This window comes from Ursus maritimus, unplaced genomic scaffold, assembly GCF_017311325.1.
Source record: "Ursus maritimus isolate PB19 unplaced genomic scaffold, ASM1731132v1 scaffold_22, whole genome shotgun sequence".
Taxonomy (NCBI): Eukaryota; Metazoa; Chordata; class Mammalia; order Carnivora; family Ursidae; genus Ursus; species Ursus maritimus.
Genome location: NW_024424675.1, coordinates 24,795,160 through 24,817,670, shown reverse-complemented (window position 1 = coordinate 24,817,670; position 22,511 = coordinate 24,795,160). Strand labels below are relative to the sequence as shown.

Genomic DNA, 22,511 nt, shown 5'->3' with positions numbered 1-22,511 from the left:
GGGGGGGGGGGCACGGTCGGCATGGTCAGGAGGTGAAAGTCCCTTTGAACACAGCTCTGGACCCCCCACGACCCCAGCCCAGCCTCACATCAGTGATGGCCTTTTTGGCCTTCTCCTCGGCTTCCCGCCTCTCCTGGGCAGCCTCCTCCACCTCCCCGCTCAGCTGGCTCAGATCCACCTCTAGCTTCTTTTTCTGGTTCAGGAGGCCTGTGTTCTGGGGGGAAGCAGAGCCTCAGAGTGGGGGCCTGCTGGCCACACCCTAAGCCTCCCCCCCTCAGTGTCCCCGGGTCCCTCCTGTCCCCACCTGCGAGTGCAGGAGGTTAAGGCGCTCGGTGGCCTCCAGCAGCTCCTGCTCCGCCAGCCGCCGGCTGCGCTCTCCCTGCTCCAGCGCGGCCCGCAGCTCCTCCAGCTCCGCGGCCAGCAGTGCGGCCCGGCGCTCCAGGGCCTGCGCCTGCTCTCGGAGCTCAGCCGCCAGCCGCTGCTCCTCATCCCGCCCCGCCTGCTCCTCCTTGAGCTGGGCCTGCAGCAGCCGCGTGGCTGTCTGGGCCTCCATGGCCTGGCGGGCGGCATGGCCCAGCTGTAGCTCCAGGTCGTTGAGGTCGCCCTCCATCTTCTTCTTGAGCCGCAGTGCCTCATTGCGGGCCCTCGTCTCTGCATCCAGCGAGGCCTGCAGGGACTCCACGGCCCGCTGGTGGTTGCGCCTATAGGGCGGAGGGAGGAGAGGAGGGCTCGCGGCCTCTGAGAAGGGGGTGCAGGCACAAGTACTGGACCTGCTCTTACACTCGCCCAAGGAATGCCGCAGACGTGAACCCATTGTGGGAACAAATGACTCGTCCTTTCCTGGTTTCAGGCCCCTTGTGACTGCCTGTTACCCCTCAGGACAAGTTTACGGACAAAAGTGAGGCTCCAGACAGAGGTGGGCTGAACCCTGGCTCTCCCTGCACCGTGTAGCCCTGAGCAAGTCCTTTAGCCTCTGAAGGTAGCCTCTAGACTGGGGACGACAGCCCTGACCTTGACAGAGTTCTCGGGGAGGGGCAGACCAAGTGTCTGTGTGCACAGAGGGGCCTGGCGCACTGCCTGCCTGCCTTCCTCCTGCCTGCAGGTGGCCAGGATGGGAGGGGCGTTAGCCTCCAGGGGTGGTGGTGGACGGGGATGCCTCGAGCCCGCCCCCCCCCCGCCCCCGTACCTCAAGTTAGTGCACTCCTCATCTTTCTCGGCCAGTTTCCGGTCCACCTCAGCCTTGACCTGGGATAGCTCCAGCTGGATCCTCAGAGTCTTGGTCTCCTCCAGCTCCAGGGCTCCCTGGAACACAGAGCAGGCAGTATGGGCGCGGGGGCCGCGAGCGTGCGCGACAGGAGAGCAGAGGTGTGAGGGGGGGAGCAGGGTGCCACCCACCCCGGCCCTGTGGTCAGCCCCTGACCTCGGCCTCCTCTAGCGCGGCCTGGAGCTCACTCTTCTCCCCTTCCAGAGCCTTTTTGGCTTTCTCCAGTTCCTGGATGCTCTTCCCACTGAGGCTGACCTGGTCTGTGAGGTCACTGATCTCCTCTGCAGAGGGAACAGGGCACTGAGGGGCCACCCCCATGCCTCCTGCTCCAACCCAGGTCATTTCATTCACTCCTAATTCCAGGGGGACCCCACCAGGGCACCCTCCGTGACTCCCAAGGTGCTTCTGATGACGCCAGTGCAGTTCTGCCCCCAGGGGGAGCATACCCTGCAGGTTCTTGTTCTCTCGCTTGAGCGTCTCCAGGGCCTCGAGCGCCTCCTCGTGGCTGTGCCGCAGCCGGAAAAGCTCAGTACCCAGGCTGCGGGCCTCCCTCTGGGCAGCCTCCAACTCCCGCTGCATCTCCTCCTCCTGCCGCCGCCGCTCCTCCAGTGCCCGCTCCAAGTGCCGCTGCTTCTTGTCCAGCGCCGCAGCTGCTGAGGTGGCCCGTTCCAGCTCCAGGGTCACGTCTTCTGACTCTGTCTGCAGTCGCAGCTTGGCCTTTTCCAGTGAGGAGCACTTGGCATGAGCGGCCTCCACTCCCTCCTCTGCTTCCTGCAGCCGCAGTGCCAGCTTCTTTCTAGGCCACGGGAGCAGACGGTGGGAGGCTGGCCCAGCAGTCCCCACATCTCCCCTCGCCCCCTGATGGGTCAGAGGCTCAGGCACCACCCCTACGTGGTGACGGCCCTGTGGGTAAGGCACTCACTTGGCCTCCTCTAGCTCCTCAGTCCTCTGGATGGCATCTGCCTCGTACTTGCTCCTCCACTGGGCCACCTCGGCATTGGCCTTGGACAGCAGCCGCTGCAGCTCGGCCTGGGCCTCTGCCTCCTCCTCGTGCTGCTCCCGCAGGAGGTCACAGTCGTGCCGCAAAGCCTGTACAGCATGGGCCAGCGCACTCTTGGCCTGCAGAGACCCCAGCGACCTCAGCATGGGACTGGGCCGGCAGCCCCAGTGCCCACCCTGCCCGCTCCGGGGTGGCCGGTGGCCAGCCCACCTTGCTCTCCTCTTCCAGCTGCCTCCGCAGTTCCTCCAGGCTCTGGGTGGCCGAGGCCTTGCCCCTGCTCAGCTGGCTAATCAGAGACTCCTTCTCCTCGAGCAGGCGGCTCAGTTCCCCTGCAGGCCAAGGGGTGAGCAGCAGGTCAGGCAGGCTCTTGAGGGGCGGCACCAAAGGCCGGGGGTGGCCCAGCCGAGCCCTTGGCCTCACCGCTCTCAGTCTGCAGCCGCCCACGCTGAGTGCTCGCATCCGCTAGCTGCCGCTGCAGCTCTTCCACCTTGATCTTGGCCTCGCTCAGCTGATCCTCGTAGGTCCGGCACAGCTTCTCTGCACTGGCCTGGGATCCAGGGTCAGGAGTCAGAACAAGTTTGTCAAGCACAAGGCAGTGTCTGGGGCTGCCAGCCGGGGGCTGGGACCTGGGGTTGGGAACTAGAAGGCTAGACGTGGGCTCAGGAAGCAAAGGGAAAGCAGTGCCCAAGTTCAGGGTCAGAGATTATGCTGGACCATGGTTTTAGAAGATGGGTGTCAGACGTGAGAGGGCCAGGGTGAGTTAGGATACTGGAGTCTGAAGTCAGCTGCAGACTGGTCAGAGGTCAGCTGTCAGAACTGGTGGTAGAAAGGTCAAGGGCCAAGGTTGGGTGCTGGGGTTTGGGACAGGAACAGTCAGGATAGAGGTCAAGGACTGAGATGTTAAAATTAGATGCTGGGTCAAAAAATGACCTGGAGTCAGGGCACAGAGTTTAGTAGGAGTCAAGGTTTGAGGTCAGGACTGGTGTGGGGTTGGGGCTGGATGACAGGTGAATAGGTCAGGGGCCAGGATCAGGTACAGGGTCAGGCCTAGTGTGGGTCAGTCCTGGCATAAGGGTGGCCAGGGACTGGCGGGTGGGCTCAGCGCTCGAGTCAGATCAGTTCAGAGCCATGATGGGTATGGGATCCGAGCTCAGTCAGGAGGGGTCAGAGGTCGGGGTCAGGAACGGGGCAGACACCTTGCCTCGGGCCAGAGTCTCCACATTGGCGCCCAGATCATCCACCTCCATGCGGAGCTCGCTCTTCTCCTTTTCCAGCTTCTGCCGCACCCGCTGCAGACTGTCCACCTGCTCGCCCAGCTCGGCCGCGCTCTCGGCCTGCTTGCGGCGCAGGGCAGCCACGGTGGCCTCGTGCCGCAGCGCCGCCTCCTCCAGCTCCCGCCGCAGCCGGCCCAGCTCGGCCTCCCGCTTGCGGCAGCCCTCCCGCTGCCCCGCCGACGCCCCGCCAGCCTCCTCCAGCCGCTCGCTCAGCTCCTCCAGCTCCCGGGCCGCCTCTGCCCGCTGCTTCTCCACGCGGGCCCGGGCCGCCCGCTCCGCCTCCAGCTCCTCTTCCAGCTCCTCCGCCCGAGCCTGGGGACAGGCAGACACGGCAGCTGTCACCTCCCTGTGCTGCTGGCCCTGACCCTTCCCACCCCCGGGCTCCACACACCTGCAGTTCCTTGATCTTCTTCTGTAGCTGCGCCCCGAGGAGCTGCTCGTCCTCCACCCGCAGGTTCAGCTGACTCAACTCCGAGTCCTTCCTGGAGGTCGTGCGGGGCGTGAGCCAGGGCCGGGCAGACTGCCATCAATCAGCCTGGGGTCCCCCAGCCTTCCAGTCTCCCTGCTCCCTGCCTGAGGCACCCAGCCCTAAGGATTCCACACCCCGCCCCCCCGCCATGCCGTGGTCCCTCTCAAACCCCCAGCCTGGCCAGGGCCCTCGGTCCAAAGAAGGCAGGACACTACCACCCATGTCCTAGGGCCCCCCGTCTCGATCGTCCACGTTCATCTTCTGCAGGGATGCAGAACTGACCCCAGAGCCCAGAGGGAGAAACAGGTTATAGGCTCAGGACGCCGCCTGCTGGCCAGGGGCTCAGGCTGGCTGCCCACCCCATGCCTACTTCTTGAGCTTCTCCTCCAGCTGCTGCTTGTCCTGGGCCGTGTCAGTCACTGACTCCTGCGTCAGCTTGAGGTCACCCTCGAGCTTGCGCTTCGCCCGCTCCGTGTCCATGCGCAGCTTCTTCTCTTGCTCCAGGGAGCACTCCAGCTGTGGAGCAGGAGGGGTGGACAGGTTCAGGCGCCAGGCCCAGCAGGCCCCCGCCCTGGCTGCCCCAGCCCCCCTTTGTGCCCCCCTGGCCTCTGCAGGGGGCCGGCACTCACATCCTCCACTTGCTGCTCCAGCCGGAGCTTGGCCTTGGCCAGAGCGCTCACACGGTCCTCCTCGGCCTGCAGGTCGCCCAGGGCCTGCTGGTGGGCCTCCTGCAACGCCTTCTTCTCCTTGGTCAGTCTGGCCACCGACTCGTCCAGCGCCGCCATCTCCTCGGTCAGGTTCTTCACCTGTGCCCGTGCCGGGGTCACCATGAGGACGTCCCTCCCACACTCTGGTCTGAGAAGCCACCCACCAAGTCACAGCAACCGCCCCTTCCAACTAGGGGACCCCAGGCAAGTCACTTCACTCGGAGCTTCCAATTCTCAGTAGATGCTAGCTTCCTTCGGTGTAACAGGTTCCAGACAGTCCCGGTTTCCACTGTGAGCACCTGAGCGGGCAGCTGACCCCGCGCCTCCCTCCTCCTCCCCCCCATAGCAGCATCACTACTCCGGGTCCCTGAACCGCATGGGGCTGTGGGAGGGGCCCGATGGCAGAAGGCATGCAGAGGCACTGGGGCCGGGCTTCCTGCCCTCAAGAGGCCTGCGGTCCAGGACGGATGACAGTTGCTAGCATTTGCTGAGCACCTACCGTGTGCTTGGCCCTGTGCTACGCCCTGTGCTGAGTGCTCGCAAAAGCTCGTTACACACTGAATCCTCAACTGCCCGAATGAGGTAAGTGCTGCTATTAACCCCACTTGACAGATGAGCAAACTGAAGCCCACAGAGGAAGTGACCCGCCCGCGGCCACCCAGCCGGGGTGTCCCAGAGCCTGGAGGTGGAGCAGCAGCTGCCTGGCCCCCCAGCCGGCCAGGCCCACACCTTGTTCTCTGTAGCTTGCTTCTCCTTCTCGGCCTTGGCCAGTGTCAGCTCCAGGTCGTCAATGTCCTTCTTGAGCTCTGTGCACTCGTCCTCCAGCTTGCGCCGGCGGGCGGCCAGGTCGGCGTTCACCTCCTCCTCGTCCTCCAGCCGCTCGCTCAGCTCCTTCACCTTCGCCTCGAGCTGCACCTTGGACTTGATCAGCAAGTGGCAGCGCTCCTCAGCATCCGCCAAGTTTTCTTGCTCCTGGAGAAGGATGTGGGGGGTGGGGCAGAGCTAGGGCCAGCTGAACCAGCCAAGGGACACCAGGCCAGGCCCTGGAGAAAGTTCGTGTGTCCATGCAAAGGTCTGACACCCATGCTCAGCTGGGCTCTGGGGACCAGCAATGCTTCTGACCTACCTGCTCTTGGCCCTGAAGGGGCTCAGGTGTGATGCAATGAGGGCTCAGGGAGAGGGAGAGGCAGGGACGGAAGCAGAAGATGTCCGGAGGGGACATCGGACAGGCTGGAGCAACTCAGAGTGAGACCCGAACACGGGCTCGAGGAGAGAAGTTCTGGGTGAGGCCTTCCGGGGGGATGGGCAGCAGTGCCCCAGATAGGTTTGGGTACTCTCTCCCACCTCCCCGTTTCCTCACCACCTGGCTGCCTCCCGGTCTCCTGCACTAGCAGGTGAGTTTGGTGACCACACCCTGTCTTCCCACCAGCATGTCCCCAGAGCTACAGCGGGGCCTGGTGCACAGGTGATACTCCGTGTTTGCGGAAGGAAGGAATGGCTCTGTGGACGTGGGGAGACTGCAGACTCTTGCTCCCTGCCCTCTGGCTATGACTGTTACTTGCCACCTGGCTTCCCAGGGGAAGGGAGCATGGGTCTGTCTCAGGGAAGGCAAGGAAGGGAGGGCGGGGGAATGGGGCTCCACTGCCACTTGAGCAGGAAGCCAAGGTAGCAGGAGGCAAGAGCATCGGGACACATGCGCAGACTCTGAGGGCAGGGAGGCTAAGCGTGGCCATGAGCCCGCAGGCCTCCTCTCATGGCACGTCTGGGACTGGGAAGAAAGATCCAGATCCTGAGCACCCGGAGCATACCAGGTCTACCCTGGCCCGGGTTGGGGGGGGGTGGTTGTGATATTTCCTCAAAGCAGCCTGGGGTTTTCTGGGGTGCCAGGGGGCACAGGTCATCAAGGGAAGCCCCCCTTCCCCTCCCCCACTCACAGCCTGCAGCTGCAGGGCCAGGTCATTCTTCTCCTGGGTGACACTGACGTGGGTCTCCTCCAGCTCCTGGCGCTTGGCCTCGGCAGCAGCCAGAGCCCCGCGCAGCCCCCGCAGCTCCGCCCGCAGGGCCGCCAGCTCCTCCTCCGCCTGAGCTGAGCGCAGCAGCGGCTTCATCTTGAAAAAGAGCTTCATCCATGACCAGTTCTTGACGGCATTGAAGGCACGGATATTCCACTGGATGGTGAACAGGGCGTCCCTGGGGAGGGGAAGGCCCAGGAGGCCGCAGGCTCAGTGCTGCCCCTCGCAGTGATAGCCCGACATTCCCGGGGCGCGTGCCCCGCACGAGGCTCCACACTGAACACTTTCAGCGCGGTCTCTCATCTTCCTGGCAGCCCCGTCAGGTGGGTCTAACGCCTCTGCTTTATAGGGGAGGTGGGGAGAGGCCCAAGGTCAAACGGGTCTGCTCCCTAATGTCCTGGTGGCCCTTGAAAGTATCCTGACCACAGTCACAGCTGGCTACTGTGGTCCTCGCAGATAGCCAGCTGTGACTGGGTCGGAGACTCACACGGCCCTTCTGCCGCTGGAGAGAGTCACAGCGCCCACTCCTGGGACTGTCGTGCACTTTAACCAAGATAATGCAAATAAAGCCTCCTGCCTGGGGCCTGGCACTTCAAGTCTTGGAAAACACAGGTTGTCATTATGACCATTCTGGGCCACACTCTGGGTGGCCTGCGGTGGAGGGAAAGGTGCTCTTGCCCCAATGTTTGAGGTGAGGAAATGGAAGCTGGCAGCTGAGGGGCACAAAACAGAACCCTGCCCCTTCAGAGGCACCCAACCAGCCCCAGGGGATAAGCTGACCCCAAGACAGATAACACGACAAGCTGTGGAGAGCCTGGGGGTCCTGCCAGCCAGGGTACTGTGGTCCCGCCCCCACCCCTGGCCCCCACACACCTGCCACCAAGCAGGCGCTGGTACTCCAGGCGCATGAGGCGGCCCCGGCTCCGTGCCTGCAGCAGCGTCAGGACCTTGGCCAGACGCTGGTCACGAAGCTCCTCCAGGACGCCTAGAAGCCCAGCCTTGAAGAACACCTGGGGGTGGGGGAGGCACCGGGTGGAACCCCCAACCACCTGTGTGTCGTCTGTCCAGTGGGACCACCCTCCATCCCACGTGCCCCGACCTTGGTGTGGCCGAACTGGTACTGGGTGTGCTCAATGTCCAGTGAGCCCAGGAGCTTCTCTGTGGCCTTCCTGCTGTCCATGAAGGTGTCGTCCGGGATGGCACTGGGGTTCAGGATGCGGTACCTGGGGGAGCAGGGAAGGGCTAATGAGGAGGAGGCCAGACAGGGGCGCAAGGACGATGATTCCCGGGCCTCGCAGAGGCTCCGCAGGGGCCCCACCGACCCAGCCGGCGGGGGAGCATGGCCGCACTGGGCAGTGAGCTCGTTCTGCTTAAAAAGCTCGGGCTGCGTTCAAATGCATTTTTTCATTACATTTGTTAAGAAATTGTATTTACAACAGGCATGCAGCACTTTTCATAATTTTTTAACTTACAATTTTTTATAATTCGTTTTTTTTAGAAGGCAAAAATATAACGAAGGGATATGGTACAGTGCATCAAAGCTGAAGGAACATTTGAGGGCGAGAATTCTCAACGACAGCAGGGGTTCCCAGCATGTCCACTGCTGTGGGTCCCAGTGGCTGTGGCCACACTGGGAAGGCCAGAGAAATACGAAAGCTCCCTCCCGAGGGGACTGAGGAACAAAGCACACAGTTCACTAGACTATGGGATATCTTACAGCCATAACAAAATGAATGCTACAAGTCATTAGACACCTGTCCAAACCCACGCGATGTCCGCCTCCAGGAGCAAACCCTGATGTAAACCATGGGCTTAAGTGATTATGGTGTGTCATCAGCTGTGACAGACGTCCCACTCTGGTGGGGGATGTTGATCCTGGGGGAGGTTGTGTGTATGTGTGGGGGGCACAGATATATGGGAAATCTCAGTACCTTCTCCATTTTGCTGTGAACCTAAAACTACTCTTAAAAAAACCTCTTAATTAAAAGGAAAAAAGGTGATGGTATAGACTTATGTCTGCTGACAAGGAGCAATCTCTTTCTCTTCCATGAAAAAACAAACTCACAAACGGGTGAAGGGTGGGGGGGGAGAGGTTGAGAGCACACGCGCACGAGAGAGCACGTGTGCAAGCACGCCCATAGCCTTCGTGTCAACACGCGTGGGAACGTCAGAGTGGGTGACCACGGGGACTTCGGGAGGGGAATTACGGACCCCTACAGCCCCTAAAACCAAACTTTCGGAGGCAGAGGGAGCTGATAGCACTAACTGGCATCACATAAAGTCTAGTCTATGGGGACCCTCACTCCACTCCCAAGTCCACAGGCAGCTCCGCCTGCCCCCCTTCGACTCTGTTCTGACATCTGCTGAAGACATTTCAAACTTGACTTGTGTAAAGTGGAACTCCATCCACTATCCCTCCACCCCCCAAAATATCAAAAAACCCTGTCTTGGTATCTCAGTAAACCTACCACCAACTCCCCAGTGGCTCAGGCCCCAAACCTGGGATCATCCTCGTCTTGTTCTTATTCCCTATCCAATCCACCAACTTGGCCTATTGGCTGCACCTCCAATACTTACCATAAGCCTGCTGGCTACTCCCGCAGCCTGCTCCTGTCTCAGCCACGACCACCCACCCTGAGATGCCTGCCCAGCCCCCTCCCCAGTCCCGGTGCTCCCCTCGGTGATTGGAATCTCAGTCCTCGGGCCCTTGATCCCTTTGGTTCCAAGTGCCCATGCCATTCCCTCAGGCAGCTGCCTCCACCTGGGGGAGGGGGGGCTGTGTAGGAACAGGGGTGGGGTGGGCAGGGGAACCAGGGCCGGGCAGGGAGACACCCACCGCTGCCGGAAGTCAGCATAGAGCAGCCTGTTGGGGAACCCTTGGCGACAGATCCGGATCCCCTCCAGAACCCCATTGCAACGCAGCTGGTGTAACACCAAGAAGGCATCCATGACTCCTGGATGTGGCAGGGGTTCAAGGGAAAGGTTAGAAGTCAATGGAAACACCTTCATGTCTCAGAGAAAGACCACCAGCCCACAGAGGGGCTTTCTTCGAGACTGTGTGGGCTCCAAGGAGAGGGAAGACCCAGCTTCTCCATCTGCCCTGTCCGCTCCCTCCAATGGCCCCACCCCGCCAACCCAGCCCTGGGGTGACTACCTGGGGTCTTGTTCTCATTGGGGACAATGCAACGGACGAAGTGGGGCTGTGTGGCCCGCAGGTTGGTCATCAGCTTGTTGAGGTTCTCCTGGGGGTGGGAGAGGGGAGAAGACACAAGAGGGGCAAGAAGCAGAATTGGAAACCATTGCGGATCAGCCCGCTAAGGACTGGTGAGCCAGGCTTCTAAGCATGCCTCTGCACATCGCTCCTTTCACTCTGGTCCTGGTGACCCTCTTCCCTCTTCTGCTTGACTGGGTCCCCATCACTGCCACCGAAGACTTCACCCCTCCCCCCCACCCACCCAATCCCCTTCCCTCCCACGGGCCCTGTGGCTCCCTGCCCAGGCAGCGTGGGGACGGGAAGCAGCACAGACTTGCTGTGATGTTCACGTGGAGAGGAGTTAAACATCACTGCAAGTCTTAACGGCCGCCCGCCCAGGGTGCAGGGGACAGAGCAGGGACCAGGGATGGGGGTGGAGGCTGGCAGGGGAGGGCCTGCACAGGGCCCAGCGTGGGCCTCACCTTGTGCAGCTGGGACACCGTCTGGAAAGATGCTGCCTTCTTACGCTTCTCCTTCACCCCAGACTTGGGGGGCTCGGCTAGGAGAGACAGGACCAGTCACTCTAGGGGATGTGACTCTGTGAGTACCCTACAGGATGGCGATCTTGTCCCTCTGTACTCACTGGAACAGGAGCCTGAATAGTTCTCGTAGAGGGTAGCCAAGAGCTTGTTCTGCGACTTTTGGAAGATAGGAACCACCGTCTCATTCAACGGATCCTTGTTTTTGTCCAGCCAGCCCACGACGCTGTAGGGCACCTGGCGGAGACCGGACAGGTGCTGACAAGGGTGGGTGGGGGCACGGAGACTGAGAGAAGGGGGGGGGCGGTCAAGGGTTGGGGTTCCCACAGGCACCTACCACGCCCGCATAGTGGGCCACCTCAAAGTGGGCCTGGTATTTGCGCTTCTTGTCAGGCCGTGGCTGCTGGAAATTGGGTGACTTCCCCGCATGATTATCATAGAGCTTGGCCCGGAAGCTGGCGTCTGAGGCCTTGGGGAACATGCACTCCTCCTCCAGGATGGACAGGATGCCCAGTGGCTGGGGACAGGGAACAAGCTTGAAGGGCTGCCATGAGGCCAGCCCATCCTGGCTGGGCCAGATCCCCATATCCCAGAGCCCTTCCTTCTGGAAGCCTTCCCAGACGCCCCAACCACCTGCTGGGAGGGACAGAAACCAGACAGGTGCCTAGGAGTCCCGTCTTCTAAAAGAGAAGTTTGCAGCTTGGCTGCCAGCCCCCCTCTGCACGATTCACAGCTCTGGGCTGGCCTCTTCGCTCACAGCTGCACAAACTCAAACTGTTCCCACTCACGTCCCGATGCCTGTGGTCTCTCTCTTTCTCTCTCTCTCTCTCACACACACACACACCACACACACACACACACACACACACAGTAAAATAAAAAAAAAAAAAAAGCAGTTCAAACTTTCGCTTCCTCACATACTAGCAGGTGGGCCCTTGGGCCTCAATTTCTAACCCACAAAGTGGGGAGTGAATACTTTCAGTGATTTCACAGCAAAAAACTACTGACCCCCCAAATGTGCCAAAGCAGGAGATCACAGAAATGCGCAAAAATCACCTGCTGCGTGAACTCCTGTGGCTTCTTCAACAATGTTCAATGTTCAAAATACATTTTCAGAGAAAAAGTAAGATGCGAAATGAGTGCGAGTCTATAAAAGAAAACGCGTGCCCAGGATAAAGGGTTTGGAGACTTACCGAAGTGCCAGATACAGGCTGTACAAGGTTAGGATTAGGGGGAGATGTTTTTTTCCCCCTTTACTTCTGATTTTTCAAATTTTCTTTGATTTTTCTTTCTTCTGGTCTTTGTACAACGGGAAAATATGTGTAACCACTCAAAGCAAGAAGCAAACAGACCCTACCCTGCCTGCCCCCAGCGCAGTTCTGAGGGTCCAGTGAGACCGTGGCTGCAATAGGGCCTCGTGAACCACAGAGTCGTGCATGCCCAAGGGGCTGTGGTCAAGAGTGCTGGGTGCACGCTCACACGTACTCAGCAACACCACCGCCAGCAAAGCTACTCACAGCCATGCACGCTGCCATTCACACACGTGAACGGAGACACAGTCGCAGCCACGCTCACATACATGTGCACGTGAATGCTTGCACACGCTTGCCAGCCAGCACACATCCGTTCCAGCTCACTCACCACACCCACAGCCCCTTTCCTTGCAGGGACCTTGGCCCAGGCCCCACCTTCTCGATGAGGTCAATGCAGGGCTGCAGGTCCAGGCCGAAGTCGATGAAGACCCAGTCGATGCCCTCCCGTTTGTACTCCTCCTGCTCCAGCACGAACATGTGCTGGTTGAAGAACTGCTGTAGCTTCTCGTTGGTGAAGTTGATGCACAGCTGCTCGAAGCTGTTGAACTGCGGAGGGAGGCGCCGGGCTCAGTGGTCAGGGACAGGGAGACCCACAGAGGACCGGGGTGCGCGTGACTTCACCCCCACCCACCCGTGGTCTCACACCCTGGGGAAGAACGGAGCCCAGGGGCATGAGCCTGCTCTCACCTCAAAGATCTCAAACCCCGCGATGTCCAGGACCCCGATGAAGAACTGCCGGGGCAGCTTGGTGTCCAGGGTCTGGTTGATCCGCGATACCAGCCACCGGAACAGCCGGTCGTAGGTGGCCTTGGCCAGAGCCCCCACGGCAAACACCACCTGGACGCATGGAGAGGCTGGTCTAGGGCCCGACGGGGAGGGGGTACCTGTCCCAGCTGTCCCCAGGTGGGCCCCGGCCTGCAAGCCACTCACCTGTTCCACACTCTGGCCCTTGGTCACATATTCATTGCCCACACGCACTCGGGGGTGCAGAAGGCCTTTGAGGAGGTCCCCACTGCTGACCCCCATCAGGTAGGCAGCCTTGTCAGCACCTGGCAGAGCACATGGGTGGGTTAAGAAGAAGGAGGCCAAGAATATGGGCACTTGGGGGCTCTACTGGCCTCTGCCTGGGGTTAGGAGAGGGAGGCTGGGAGAGGTGGAGTTCAGGGCAGGCAAACTCTATGGCTCAGATGAGTGAGGGTCTGGAGTTGAGAAGTCAGGGGTTACAGTCAGGGCCAGGGAAAACTGAGGCCAAAGGTTGTAGACAACGGTTAGGGTTAATGGTCACAGACAAGACACTGGGATCAGGGTCAAGGTTGATGACCAGGTCAGGGCAGGGTCAGGACCCCTCACTCTCAGTGCCGTCGGCCTCGGCCTGTTCCTCCCGCTGTTTCTGCTTGAACTTCATGTTACCAAAGTGCAGGAGGGCCCCCACGATCTTATAGCAGGCGCACTTCTCATCCACGCTGAAGCCCAGGATGTCCATGGCATGCTGTGGCAAGGGACAGAAGATCAGAGAAGGCCAGGGGCCAGCAGAGCTAAGGGCCCTGGGACTGCTCCCCGGTCTCCACCCAGCCTCACACATGCCCACACCATCGGCCCCCGCTCTGCCCTGTCCCACCACAGACGTACATCAGTGGCCATCAGCTCTTCCCCATCGTTCATGTTGTCCACAGTGATGACCCCCTGGCTGCAGAAGTGGTAGTCGTAGGGGTTCATAGACAGAAGCAGCATATCTGGAGGCCCAGGGAGGAGCAGAATGGGTTTGGTTGTGTTCATTCAGCTACTCTCCTCCCGCCCCCATCCCAGCATGGGAGGCCCCGGGGGTCACCCTGGCAGGAAACTCTAGGGCCTTCCCAGGACTTCTCTGTAGCTGAGTTTCTCACCTCCTCCCCCATGCTCATGGCTTTGCTTTCTTTATGGTTTTCTGAGGAATGAGCCCAGGCTCCATGTGCGGTGCTAGGACACAGGGAGGACCACACTCTGCCCTTTTGGGGCTTGCAAGAGAGGGGAGCTGGGCCGAGACAGAGCCATTGCTTCCCCCCCTGGGGAAAGTCCCAGGACAGCAGAAGGGACAACCTTGCCAAGACGATGACACCGAGGGGCCCGTTCTCCAGTACGAGAAGGAGAGGGCTCAACAATAACCACAAGTCCCAGCTAAGGAGTGGGGGGACGGTCCCACCTAGCCCCGCAGGCTCTGACTCCCACTCTACCCACCCTGACCCTCACCCTGTAGCTCCGGCTTCTTCCCCGAGAGGATCTGGTAGTAGACGTGGTAACCACGCTCACCGGGCAGCTGGAAGATCACTCGCGACTTCTCCAGGAGATCTGGGAGAAAGAGGGGCACTAGCCTACCATCCCCTGTTTCTCCCCAGACTGGGTTGCCCCAATAGGGCTGAGGGGGCAGGGAGGAGGTGCCAGTGAGGGTCAAGGGTGAGTAGAGAGGCACTGCGTCCACACACCTGCCAGCACGTACTGAAGGGTGTCAGCATGGGAATGTGCGTCTGTGTGTGTGGGGGGGGTGTTGGCATTCGTCCTTTTATCTGTGCTCTCATTCCTTCATTCACAGAGCACGCTCCTTCCCTTCAGAGCAGAGCTTGTGTGTCAGTGCGTGTGTGCGGCGTCATGAATGACAACGTTCCTTGGTCATCACATGCCTGTGCTTATCCATCAGGGTCTGGCCACGCATCCCAAGGTGGGGACTGGTCAGTGCGGGGCCTCGCATGCGGCCTGGAGCCTGGTGTCTGAGCAGGGGGGCTAGGTCAGGTGGGAGGGTCAACAACCCCCAAGAGGCGGGAGGGCAGGCTTCCAGGAAGGACAGCGACTCTGTGTGTACGTGAGGCAGGGGCCTGCCCAACTGGGGGCCAGAGAAAGGACTGAGGTGGGCTAAGGACTCAATCACAAGCAGCCTGACTGCCCCAGTAAAGATCTGGGTCTCCATCTTAAGGTAATGGAATCTAGAAAAGGTTTTTAAGCCGAAATATAATGTGGTGAGATTAGCTTCTGAGAAAATACCACTCTGGCTGGAAGATCAAGCAGAGAAATGGAGGCTGGGAGACCATGTGGAGGCTGGTGGAATGTTCCAGGTGAGAGTAAGGTGGCAGGGGGTGGACAGTGGCCAGGGGATGGAGAGAAGTGTCTGGAACAGGTGGGAGCCCCAAGGACTTGAGGATGGATGCTCAGTCCGAGCAGAAAGACCCAGGCGTCTGTCCCCCATCCCCCTTTCCCACCCTCCCCTAGACTCACAGCTATCAATATCTGCGGATGCCAGCTTCCCAGAGGGACCGAAGTGAATGCGGATGAACTTGCCCTGTGGGCGGAGGAGCAGGCTCAGCTGGGGCCAGCCATCTGCGGGGCACTAGCTGCAGAAAGCTCCCACCACCTCCATTTCCCTGCTGCCAACCCCACCCACCTCTCCCACTGTCGCCACTCACAAAGCGGGAGGAGTTGTCATTCCGCAGGGTCTTGGCGTTGCCAAAAGCCTCCATGGCAGGGTTAGCCTCGATGATTTGATCCTCGAGAGTGCCCTGGTGACAGCAGCATGAGGGGTCTGTCAGCCCTGGTGCCACTGACTGGGAGATCAAGGAGCCCAAGGGTCCTGGGTATCAGCCCATTCTGGACAACCTCTGGTTGTGGGGGAAGGAAGAGGGGCTCTCTGGGGCCTCATTATCATTGCCTGCCCCACTCACACTGGCCCCATACTTACCCCAGTCTTTGTGGCCAGAAATTGCTGGAAAGAGAAGACAACATTAGAAATTATGAGGTCTCACCAGGCTGGTGGATGGGGGTGGCAGTAGTTAGCAGGACAGTGAACGTTAGTCACCCAAATGTGTAGCCCCCAACCCCCTTCCCTGACCCTGTCAGCACTGTTAGGAGGAGAAATGCTAGAAAGTGGGAACAAGCCTGGCCCTACTCAGGGGCCTGAGGCAAGGAGCTGTGTCTCAGGGTCTCCTACTTGCAGCCCTTCCCCTCCCCCAGCTCTGTCTCTGGCCTCTTCCATATCCCTTAAGTTTCCATACTCCAAGAAGTAGCCCCTGCCCAAAAGCCCTAGGCCTTCCTGACTGAAATCAATTCCCCTTCAGAGCCCAACGCAAATGCCCCCTTCTCAGGAAGGCTCCCCTGTGCTCTGAGGCTAGAAGAGCCCTCTTCCTGCTGGAACCTTCTAACCCCTCACCTCCCTCTGTAAGAGCCTTCTTCACACTTCTCCTTTGTATTTCGACGAGCTTCATCCCCATCGTATAAATATCCATTGTACAATTGACATTGTCCACTGATTATTATACAAGATGGCCCTGCCAGGTGCATATTATTAGCCCTAATTTGCAAATGAGGAAACTAAGACTCAGAGCAGGGAAGTGACCTCCAGGCCACACGGAAGTGAAGGGCAGGGCAGGAACTGAGCCCGGCGTCCTGCCTCCCATGACACCACAGCCACGGCATGTCTCATCTAGAGGGACATGTTGAATTGAAGGAATCTCCCTTCGTTCCTCTCCTAGCCTCATCCTTGTCTTCTGTCCATGTAGGTGCCTTTCCTTCCCTTCCCTACCCTGGCTCCCTGCAGCCTGGGAAGAAAGGAGAAGAAAGGAATGAATGGCTTCTGGAATGCCAGGTGCCAGGTCACCAGGGGACTTTGGTTATTCACTCACCTCCAGGGAGCCCAAGACTTAAAAATCTCCCCAGAGGGGGCGCCTGGGTGGCACAGCGGTTAAGCGTCTGCCTTCGGCTCAGGGCGTGATCCCGGCGTTCCGGGATCGAGTCCCACATCAGGCTCCTCCGCTATGAGCCTGCTTCTTCCTCTCCCACTCCCCCTGCTTGTGTTCCCTCTCTCGCTGGCTGTCTCTGTCTCTGTCTAATAAATAAATAAAATCTTTAAAAAAAAAAAAAATCTCCCCAGAGACATTGCTGGGGGGATGGAGGCTGGAAGGAAATGGCAAGAGCCCCTCTTTCTGAGCTCCGCTTCCCACACTCATATCCGGGGCCTTTTGAATAGGGTTCTCTATGGCACATGGAGTCAAATCTGGGGCCAAGGGGGAGGGGATTGATAAGGCTTTTAAGTTCTAGCATCCATGGACCCTGTGAGCCAGCCTTTCTTTCCACCTCCCTTGCCTGACCCCCACATACACCCCACCGTGCAGAGCTCCTTTCTGCTCCGCCCTTCCCAGCTGCATCCCTGCCAGCTCTGGCCTCTCCCTGCCCTCTGTTCCCGTTACTGGACCAAGCCCCAACTTTCTGCAGCATCCTCAGAGACACTGTGGGGGGGTTCAAAAATGGGGTGGGGAAGGGAGGGAGCAAAGAGCACCAAAAAGTCAACAACAAAAACAAAACAACAAAAACAATCACCACCACCACAACAAAAAACCAAAAACAAAACTGAAAGGAAAAACAAAAACAAAAGCAAGAAAATCAAATGGGGGGAAAAAGGAAAAGGCAAAAAGAAAAACAACATTAAATGGAAAAAAGAAAAGAAAAAGAAGAAAGAAAAATGCCCCAGAATAAAGCAAGGCTTAACAGGACCAGGAGTGCAGGCTGGATGGGAGGTGGCCTGGGGCTTCTGGAAAGAAAAGGCAGCCCATTTTGGGTGGGGAGGAGCACACACAGAGCTCTGAACAGCTGGCCTTGGGAGCTAAGAATGAATGTTATACCCAGAAAATTAAGATAAAAACATTGGTCCCCCATTATTTCAGAAATTTCAAAAATCCATACAGAAATCACAGGGTGAGAAACTGCCCCCTGACCCTGGCTGTTGGGAATGCCAAGCGCCCTTGGCTCTGGCTGGACTCCATATAAGCCTGCTTTTTGATTGACAGCAGGTAACTGTCTTTGGTGCATGAAAACCAAGAAAATGATCATTTCATAGTTAAAAGCTGCCTATTCGGTAAACTTTCAAAATACGGAGGTCATGACGGAAGGGAAAATTACATAAAAAGTTTAGGAACAGCTGTGGTCCAGCCCCTGTGTGTTACAGATGGGGCCGCTGAGGCAGGTCCAGATTTGGGTCCCACGGTATGGAAGAGGCGGTCACAGCCTCTCTCAGTCAAGCCTTGCTCAGGCCAGAGTCTGCCACCAGGGTGGGAGGCTCAGGCAGGGCTAGAGGCTCTGGGGAATCAACTTTTTAAAAAGGAATTAAAAAAAAAAAAAAAGAAAGAAAGAAAGAAAAAAAAAGAAAGAAAAAGAAAAAGAAAAAAAGAGAAACAGTGAGAAGCAGTGAGGAGAGTGGGGAGCGGCGCCCGTGTGGGCGAGTCTTACGGCCTTCTTGCCCAGCCCGTCTCCCAGGGCAGCGACGATGGCAAAGTACTGAATGACCCGCTTGGTGTTAACCGTCTTACCGGCCCCCGACTCTCCGCTTAGACGACACAAACATGAGTCACAAAAGCCCATCTGGCCACTCTAATTCCCCCCAACCCCCAACGCCCCACCCCTCGTCACTCTCTCTTTCTCCCCACCCAGCTCCCAACTCAGGACCCCCAACTCAAGACCCTCCAGAGACAGATCAACCCTCAGAGGTGCTGAGTTGTTTACAAAGCAAGCCAGGGCAGAGCATCCATGTGAGATGAGAACACACACGATGACACCGCTGTCTACTGAGCACTAACGTAGTGCCAGACACGGAGCTAACCGTTTTACCTGTACTGGCTCGTTGAAGCCTTAGAAACCCTGTAAAGCAGGCACCATTACCACCCCTATTTTATGGGTAAGGAAATGGGACTCGGGAAGTTACGTAAACGTCCCTGCTGTGTGCCAGCACATACATTAACTCGCCGACTCCTTATAGCTCTGCGTGGTAGGTAGGCAGGACTGTTCTGCTTTTACTGATGAGACTCAGGGGCCCAAGGGTACCAGCAGGAAGTGCATGTGTGAGAACTAGAACCCAGGTCCTTCTGGTTTTAAAGGCCTTGCTTTTAACCACCAGGCTTCATGCACACACACACTCACATACAATGTCCATGTTGGCTTGGCTGGACATGAACTTGGCATGTAATAATTCTACCACTTTCTCATGGGGGCAAACGAAAAATCAAAATAAGATTCAGGGATAAGGAGATTGTAAGGGGGAAAGGGAAAGTCATCTCCTCCCTCTTGTTGAGCCAGAATCATAATTCTTGAAAGATCAAGAGGGGCAGGGGAGAAAGTATCAGGGCTGGTGATCACTCTGGTGCTTGGGTATCCCTTCCCTGTCCACCACCCCATAATGCATCTGCTCAGAATGGGGGCAGAGAAAACGCTAATTTAGCTTCAGNAGGACACTAGCTCCCGATGGTAGAGGCCCTGCCCTAAGCGCTTTGGAATCAACCCTGGGAAATGAGTTTAGTTCCACTCCCCTCCTGCCAGGTGGCCAGCACTTCCCACCACACCCCCAGAGCCCCACACTCACGTGATCAGCATGGACTGGTTCTCTCGGTCTGGAGGAAAGGGGAGGAGACAGAGAAGTTAGCCAAGGTGGGGAACCAGTCACAGGTAGAACACTCTGGATATCCATGGCACTGGGGCAGCCCCTCCACCACCCAGGGCCAGAAATGGGAGGGACCAAGTGGGATCATCCAGACCCCATCCAGACCATGACCAGCTCCCACTTGGAAAGACAGAACGCTATGCCAGAGTGTCCAGCAGCATCAAAAGGGAAGCGGTACAAGTGGAGGGAAAGGGGTCCTTTACAGGGGCCTCCCTGGAGCAGGGGTAGAGGTCTTGGGTGAGGGAGAGGAGTCAAGGCGGCTCTTACTGCGCAGCATGTCATTGTAGGCGTTATCCGCCACTGCATATATGTGGGGTGGGGCCTCCGAGCGGCGCTTTCCCTTGTAAGCAGCCACCACGGAGGCCGTGTACACCGGGAGCCATTTGTAGGGGTTGATGGTGACACAGAAGAGGCCCGAGTACGTCTGAGGAGAGAATGTAAGGTGGGTTATTGAAGGCCAAGTTCCCATCCTCTGGCCCCAGCCCTCGCAAAACCATGACCCTCGCAATACGCCCCAAGGAACCACTTAAAGTGCCCCGCCACACCCTCTGTGGCTGTCCTAGCCCGCCCCAGCCCTTACTCCGCAGCCCGCGGCCCCACCTCCACATTGCCACGCCAGGCCTCTAGCTGCAGCTCCGCCCCTGCACTCCAGGAGCCGAACCTCCTCTAGCCCCGCCCCAACCCGGGCCCCGCCTTCCCAGGGCCATGACATCACCCTGTCCCACCCCTAGCCCCGCCCGCCCGTTCCCCGTGGCCCCGTCCCCACAGCGCAGAGGCTCTTCCCCTAGCCCCGCCCCTACCTCTATGGCCCCACCCCCACCGCACGCAGCCCGGCCCACGGCTCACGTAGATCATCCAGCGAGCATAACGCTGGCGCAAGTTGTGCAGCACTGATGCCTCGTTGAGGTGCGTCATCATGGCCATGTCCTCCAGCAAGTCGAAGCGGGGCGGGTTCATGGGCTGCAGTTCTGCTTCGCGTACCATCAGCATCTGTCCGGGAGACCATATCGTGGGAGACCTTAACATGAGGTGGGGTGGCAGGTGGACAGGAACCCACTAACGTCAGCCTCTTACCCCTTTGCACCCCCAGACCCCCCTTTGATTCAGTGCGCTAGCGCTAGCTGGCAATGAGCTGCACCCCAGGGGACAGAGAAGCTAATCCCAAAAGAGGGGACACAAACCTTCTGGTCTTTGGTCTCCACGTTGACTCTGCCCCCAGTAGCCTCCGACTTGATCTCGGCCTCCACATAGGCATCCTGTTCATCAGGTACCCAGACCCTCTTCCTCCCTGGTTGGGGGGGGGGGAACACTGGGGCTTTGAAAAGGGCTAGGCACATCTGGGGGTTGGGGGCCCAGCTGGGGTTCCCAAGCCATGTGGATAGAGCTGTGCCCCTCCCATGAGCCCCCTCGGCCAGGATGCAGGGAATACACAGAGAAGATCCTTCCAGACCCAGGATCCTGGAAGGGTAGAGTTGGGAGAGTCTATAGGGATCGCTTCAGAGGGATTTCCTGACTGAGTTAACAATCCCTCACCACCTTGGATTACACGCTTGGGTTCAGATTCCGGTTTTTGCCTTATCTACCCTGCGATCTTGGGAAAATCCCTCATTCTCTCTGGGTCTCTTCCCTCAAAAGGCAAAATGTTATGGACATCTCCTGAGGTCCCATATGGAGCAGCCCTCAACATCAGGAACATAATTCTCAGGGGGGTTCTGCCTCCCCTCATTTTGAAGACTCAAACCCACTTCTCCTAATTCTGTGTCTTGTGTTCCTTCCTGCCTGGCCAGCTGGCCCCCAAGCTTCGGGGAGCGCATATTTCATGGTAGTTAAAGGCACGGACTTAGACTGCAGACCACCAGATTCTGTTCCCTGTCCTACTAGCCAAGCACCTTAGTCAGGACCAACCACATATCTTGCAGGCCCTGGTGTTAAAATGCAGGCCCCTTGTTAAAAAAATCATTACGAATTTCAAGATGGTGATTCCAGAGTATTAGATCAAGCATGAGGCCCTTCTGAGGATGATGCCCTATGCAAGGGCAGAGGTTGCACACCCATGAAGCTGGCTTTGGCCCTGGCCCCCACCCTTCCCAGGTTGTTGAGATGATGCATGGAAAGTCATCCACTCTGGGCCTAGCACAAAATAAGCACTTGATACACATTACCTATTGTTATTATTGTCCTATGAGCAAACCAAGTCATAAATAGTAGTCTTTATTCCTGTCTTTGGCTTTGGCTGTATGGAAAGCACTAAAAATAACTCCAGCACAGGTTTTATGGACACCAGCCTCCGTACATACCAATCGCTCTCATCTCAGAGGCCTCGGGCTCCAGCCACAGACTGCCGCTCTGGGAGACAAGGAGTTCTGTCCCATTTTACAGAGGAGCAAACCGAGGCTTGCTCACAAACATGCAGTAATGGACACACGGTCTCTGAGAATGTAGCCTTAGGACCCCAGACTCTGCGGGAAAGGGCCAAGGCTAAAGCTGTCAGGCCAGAGTGCTCCTTCAGCCCTGAGCTCAGTGCCACCACCCCTCCCCACTCCCGGTCTGAGGGCTACACTGTGGCTACACTGTAAGGGCTACACTGTGGCTGTGCCCCCCCTTCACTTACCATCCCACGGGACAGTGTGCACCTTCATCAGGTCCTGGTAGCCCTGGCGGAGGTAGCGGGCAGACTCCCCAAGTTCACTCACATCCATCATGGCCGTGGCACCGAGAGGTGGAGAATGAGGGACTACAAATCTTGGAGGTTCAAGGCAGTCCAAGGCATCAGGCACTGGAAGATGGCAATGGTGGAGGAACTGAGGGACCAGGGGCCCCAAACTGGGACATGATTCAAAACCCACAAGGCCTAATACTCAGTAATTCCCTGGGGGTCCCCATCTCAGCCTCCCTGGTGAGCCCCCAACACATACATACACACACACACTCAAACACCAGAGCATCTTTTCCCACAGATACAGAGACTCAGGCCCACCCTTGGAGACCCTCACCCTTTGGTTACAACCTCAGCCCTGATCACCCACCTCAGCACCACGGTGAGGGCTGGAAGCTGGGCTACCCCTTTTATTGCCACCGTCAAGGTCAGCGGAGGAGAGCTATGTCAGCAATCTCCACGTGTCACAGCCCCCCCAGCCTGGCCACAGGACACAAAAGGCAAATTCCCTTTTATCTCTACCAGCAGGGCCCCTGGGCTATTTTTACCTCCCATTGTCATGGGATCACAAAGGCGGAGAGGAGACACTCTGACTAAGTGATAGGGAGGCTGGGATTCAGAGACCAAGGAGGCAGGG

At 58.3% G+C, this 22,511-nt stretch overlaps 1 protein-coding gene across 1 annotated transcript in view; it reads right to left on the bottom strand.

Moving 5' to 3' along the window:
* MYH7B (myosin heavy chain 7B) overlaps positions 1-21,935 on the bottom strand; it is a 23,361-nt gene extending 1,426 nt beyond the window's left edge. Inside the window, exons 1-36 of the mRNA XM_040638228.1 lie at positions 21,826-21,935; positions 20,400-20,502; positions 20,065-20,208; positions 19,486-19,642; positions 19,141-19,168; positions 18,015-18,111; positions 15,475-15,498; positions 15,203-15,295; positions 15,015-15,078; positions 13,998-14,096; positions 13,401-13,504; positions 13,122-13,260; positions 12,702-12,820; positions 12,459-12,608; positions 12,147-12,317; positions 10,796-10,975; positions 10,563-10,695; positions 10,402-10,478; positions 9,881-9,968; positions 9,563-9,680; positions 7,826-7,949; positions 7,600-7,736; positions 6,649-6,904; positions 5,444-5,686; positions 4,637-4,813; positions 4,378-4,523; positions 3,930-4,020; positions 3,461-3,850; positions 2,685-2,811; positions 2,475-2,593; positions 2,187-2,383; positions 1,711-2,060; positions 1,421-1,545; positions 1,187-1,302; positions 305-701; positions 89-214 (exon numbers count right to left, since the gene is read on the bottom strand). Of these exons, the coding sequence (XP_040494162.1) occupies positions 89-214; positions 305-701; positions 1,187-1,302; positions 1,421-1,545; positions 1,711-2,060; positions 2,187-2,383; positions 2,475-2,593; positions 2,685-2,811; positions 3,461-3,850; positions 3,930-4,020; positions 4,378-4,523; positions 4,637-4,813; positions 5,444-5,686; positions 6,649-6,904; positions 7,600-7,736; positions 7,826-7,949; positions 9,563-9,680; positions 9,881-9,968; positions 10,402-10,478; positions 10,563-10,695; positions 10,796-10,975; positions 12,147-12,317; positions 12,459-12,608; positions 12,702-12,820; positions 13,122-13,260; positions 13,401-13,504; positions 13,998-14,096; positions 15,015-15,078; positions 15,203-15,295; positions 15,475-15,498; positions 18,015-18,111; positions 19,141-19,168; positions 19,486-19,642; positions 20,065-20,208; positions 20,400-20,502; positions 21,826-21,920 (5,304 nt within the window). The 5' untranslated portion in view covers positions 21,921-21,935. The remainder of the gene's footprint in view (positions 1-88; positions 215-304; positions 702-1,186; positions 1,303-1,420; positions 1,546-1,710; positions 2,061-2,186; positions 2,384-2,474; positions 2,594-2,684; positions 2,812-3,460; positions 3,851-3,929; positions 4,021-4,377; positions 4,524-4,636; positions 4,814-5,443; positions 5,687-6,648; positions 6,905-7,599; positions 7,737-7,825; positions 7,950-9,562; positions 9,681-9,880; positions 9,969-10,401; positions 10,479-10,562; positions 10,696-10,795; positions 10,976-12,146; positions 12,318-12,458; positions 12,609-12,701; positions 12,821-13,121; positions 13,261-13,400; positions 13,505-13,997; positions 14,097-15,014; positions 15,079-15,202; positions 15,296-15,474; positions 15,499-18,014; positions 18,112-19,140; positions 19,169-19,485; positions 19,643-20,064; positions 20,209-20,399; positions 20,503-21,825) is intronic.
* Positions 21,936-22,511: the final 576 nt, after the last annotated feature.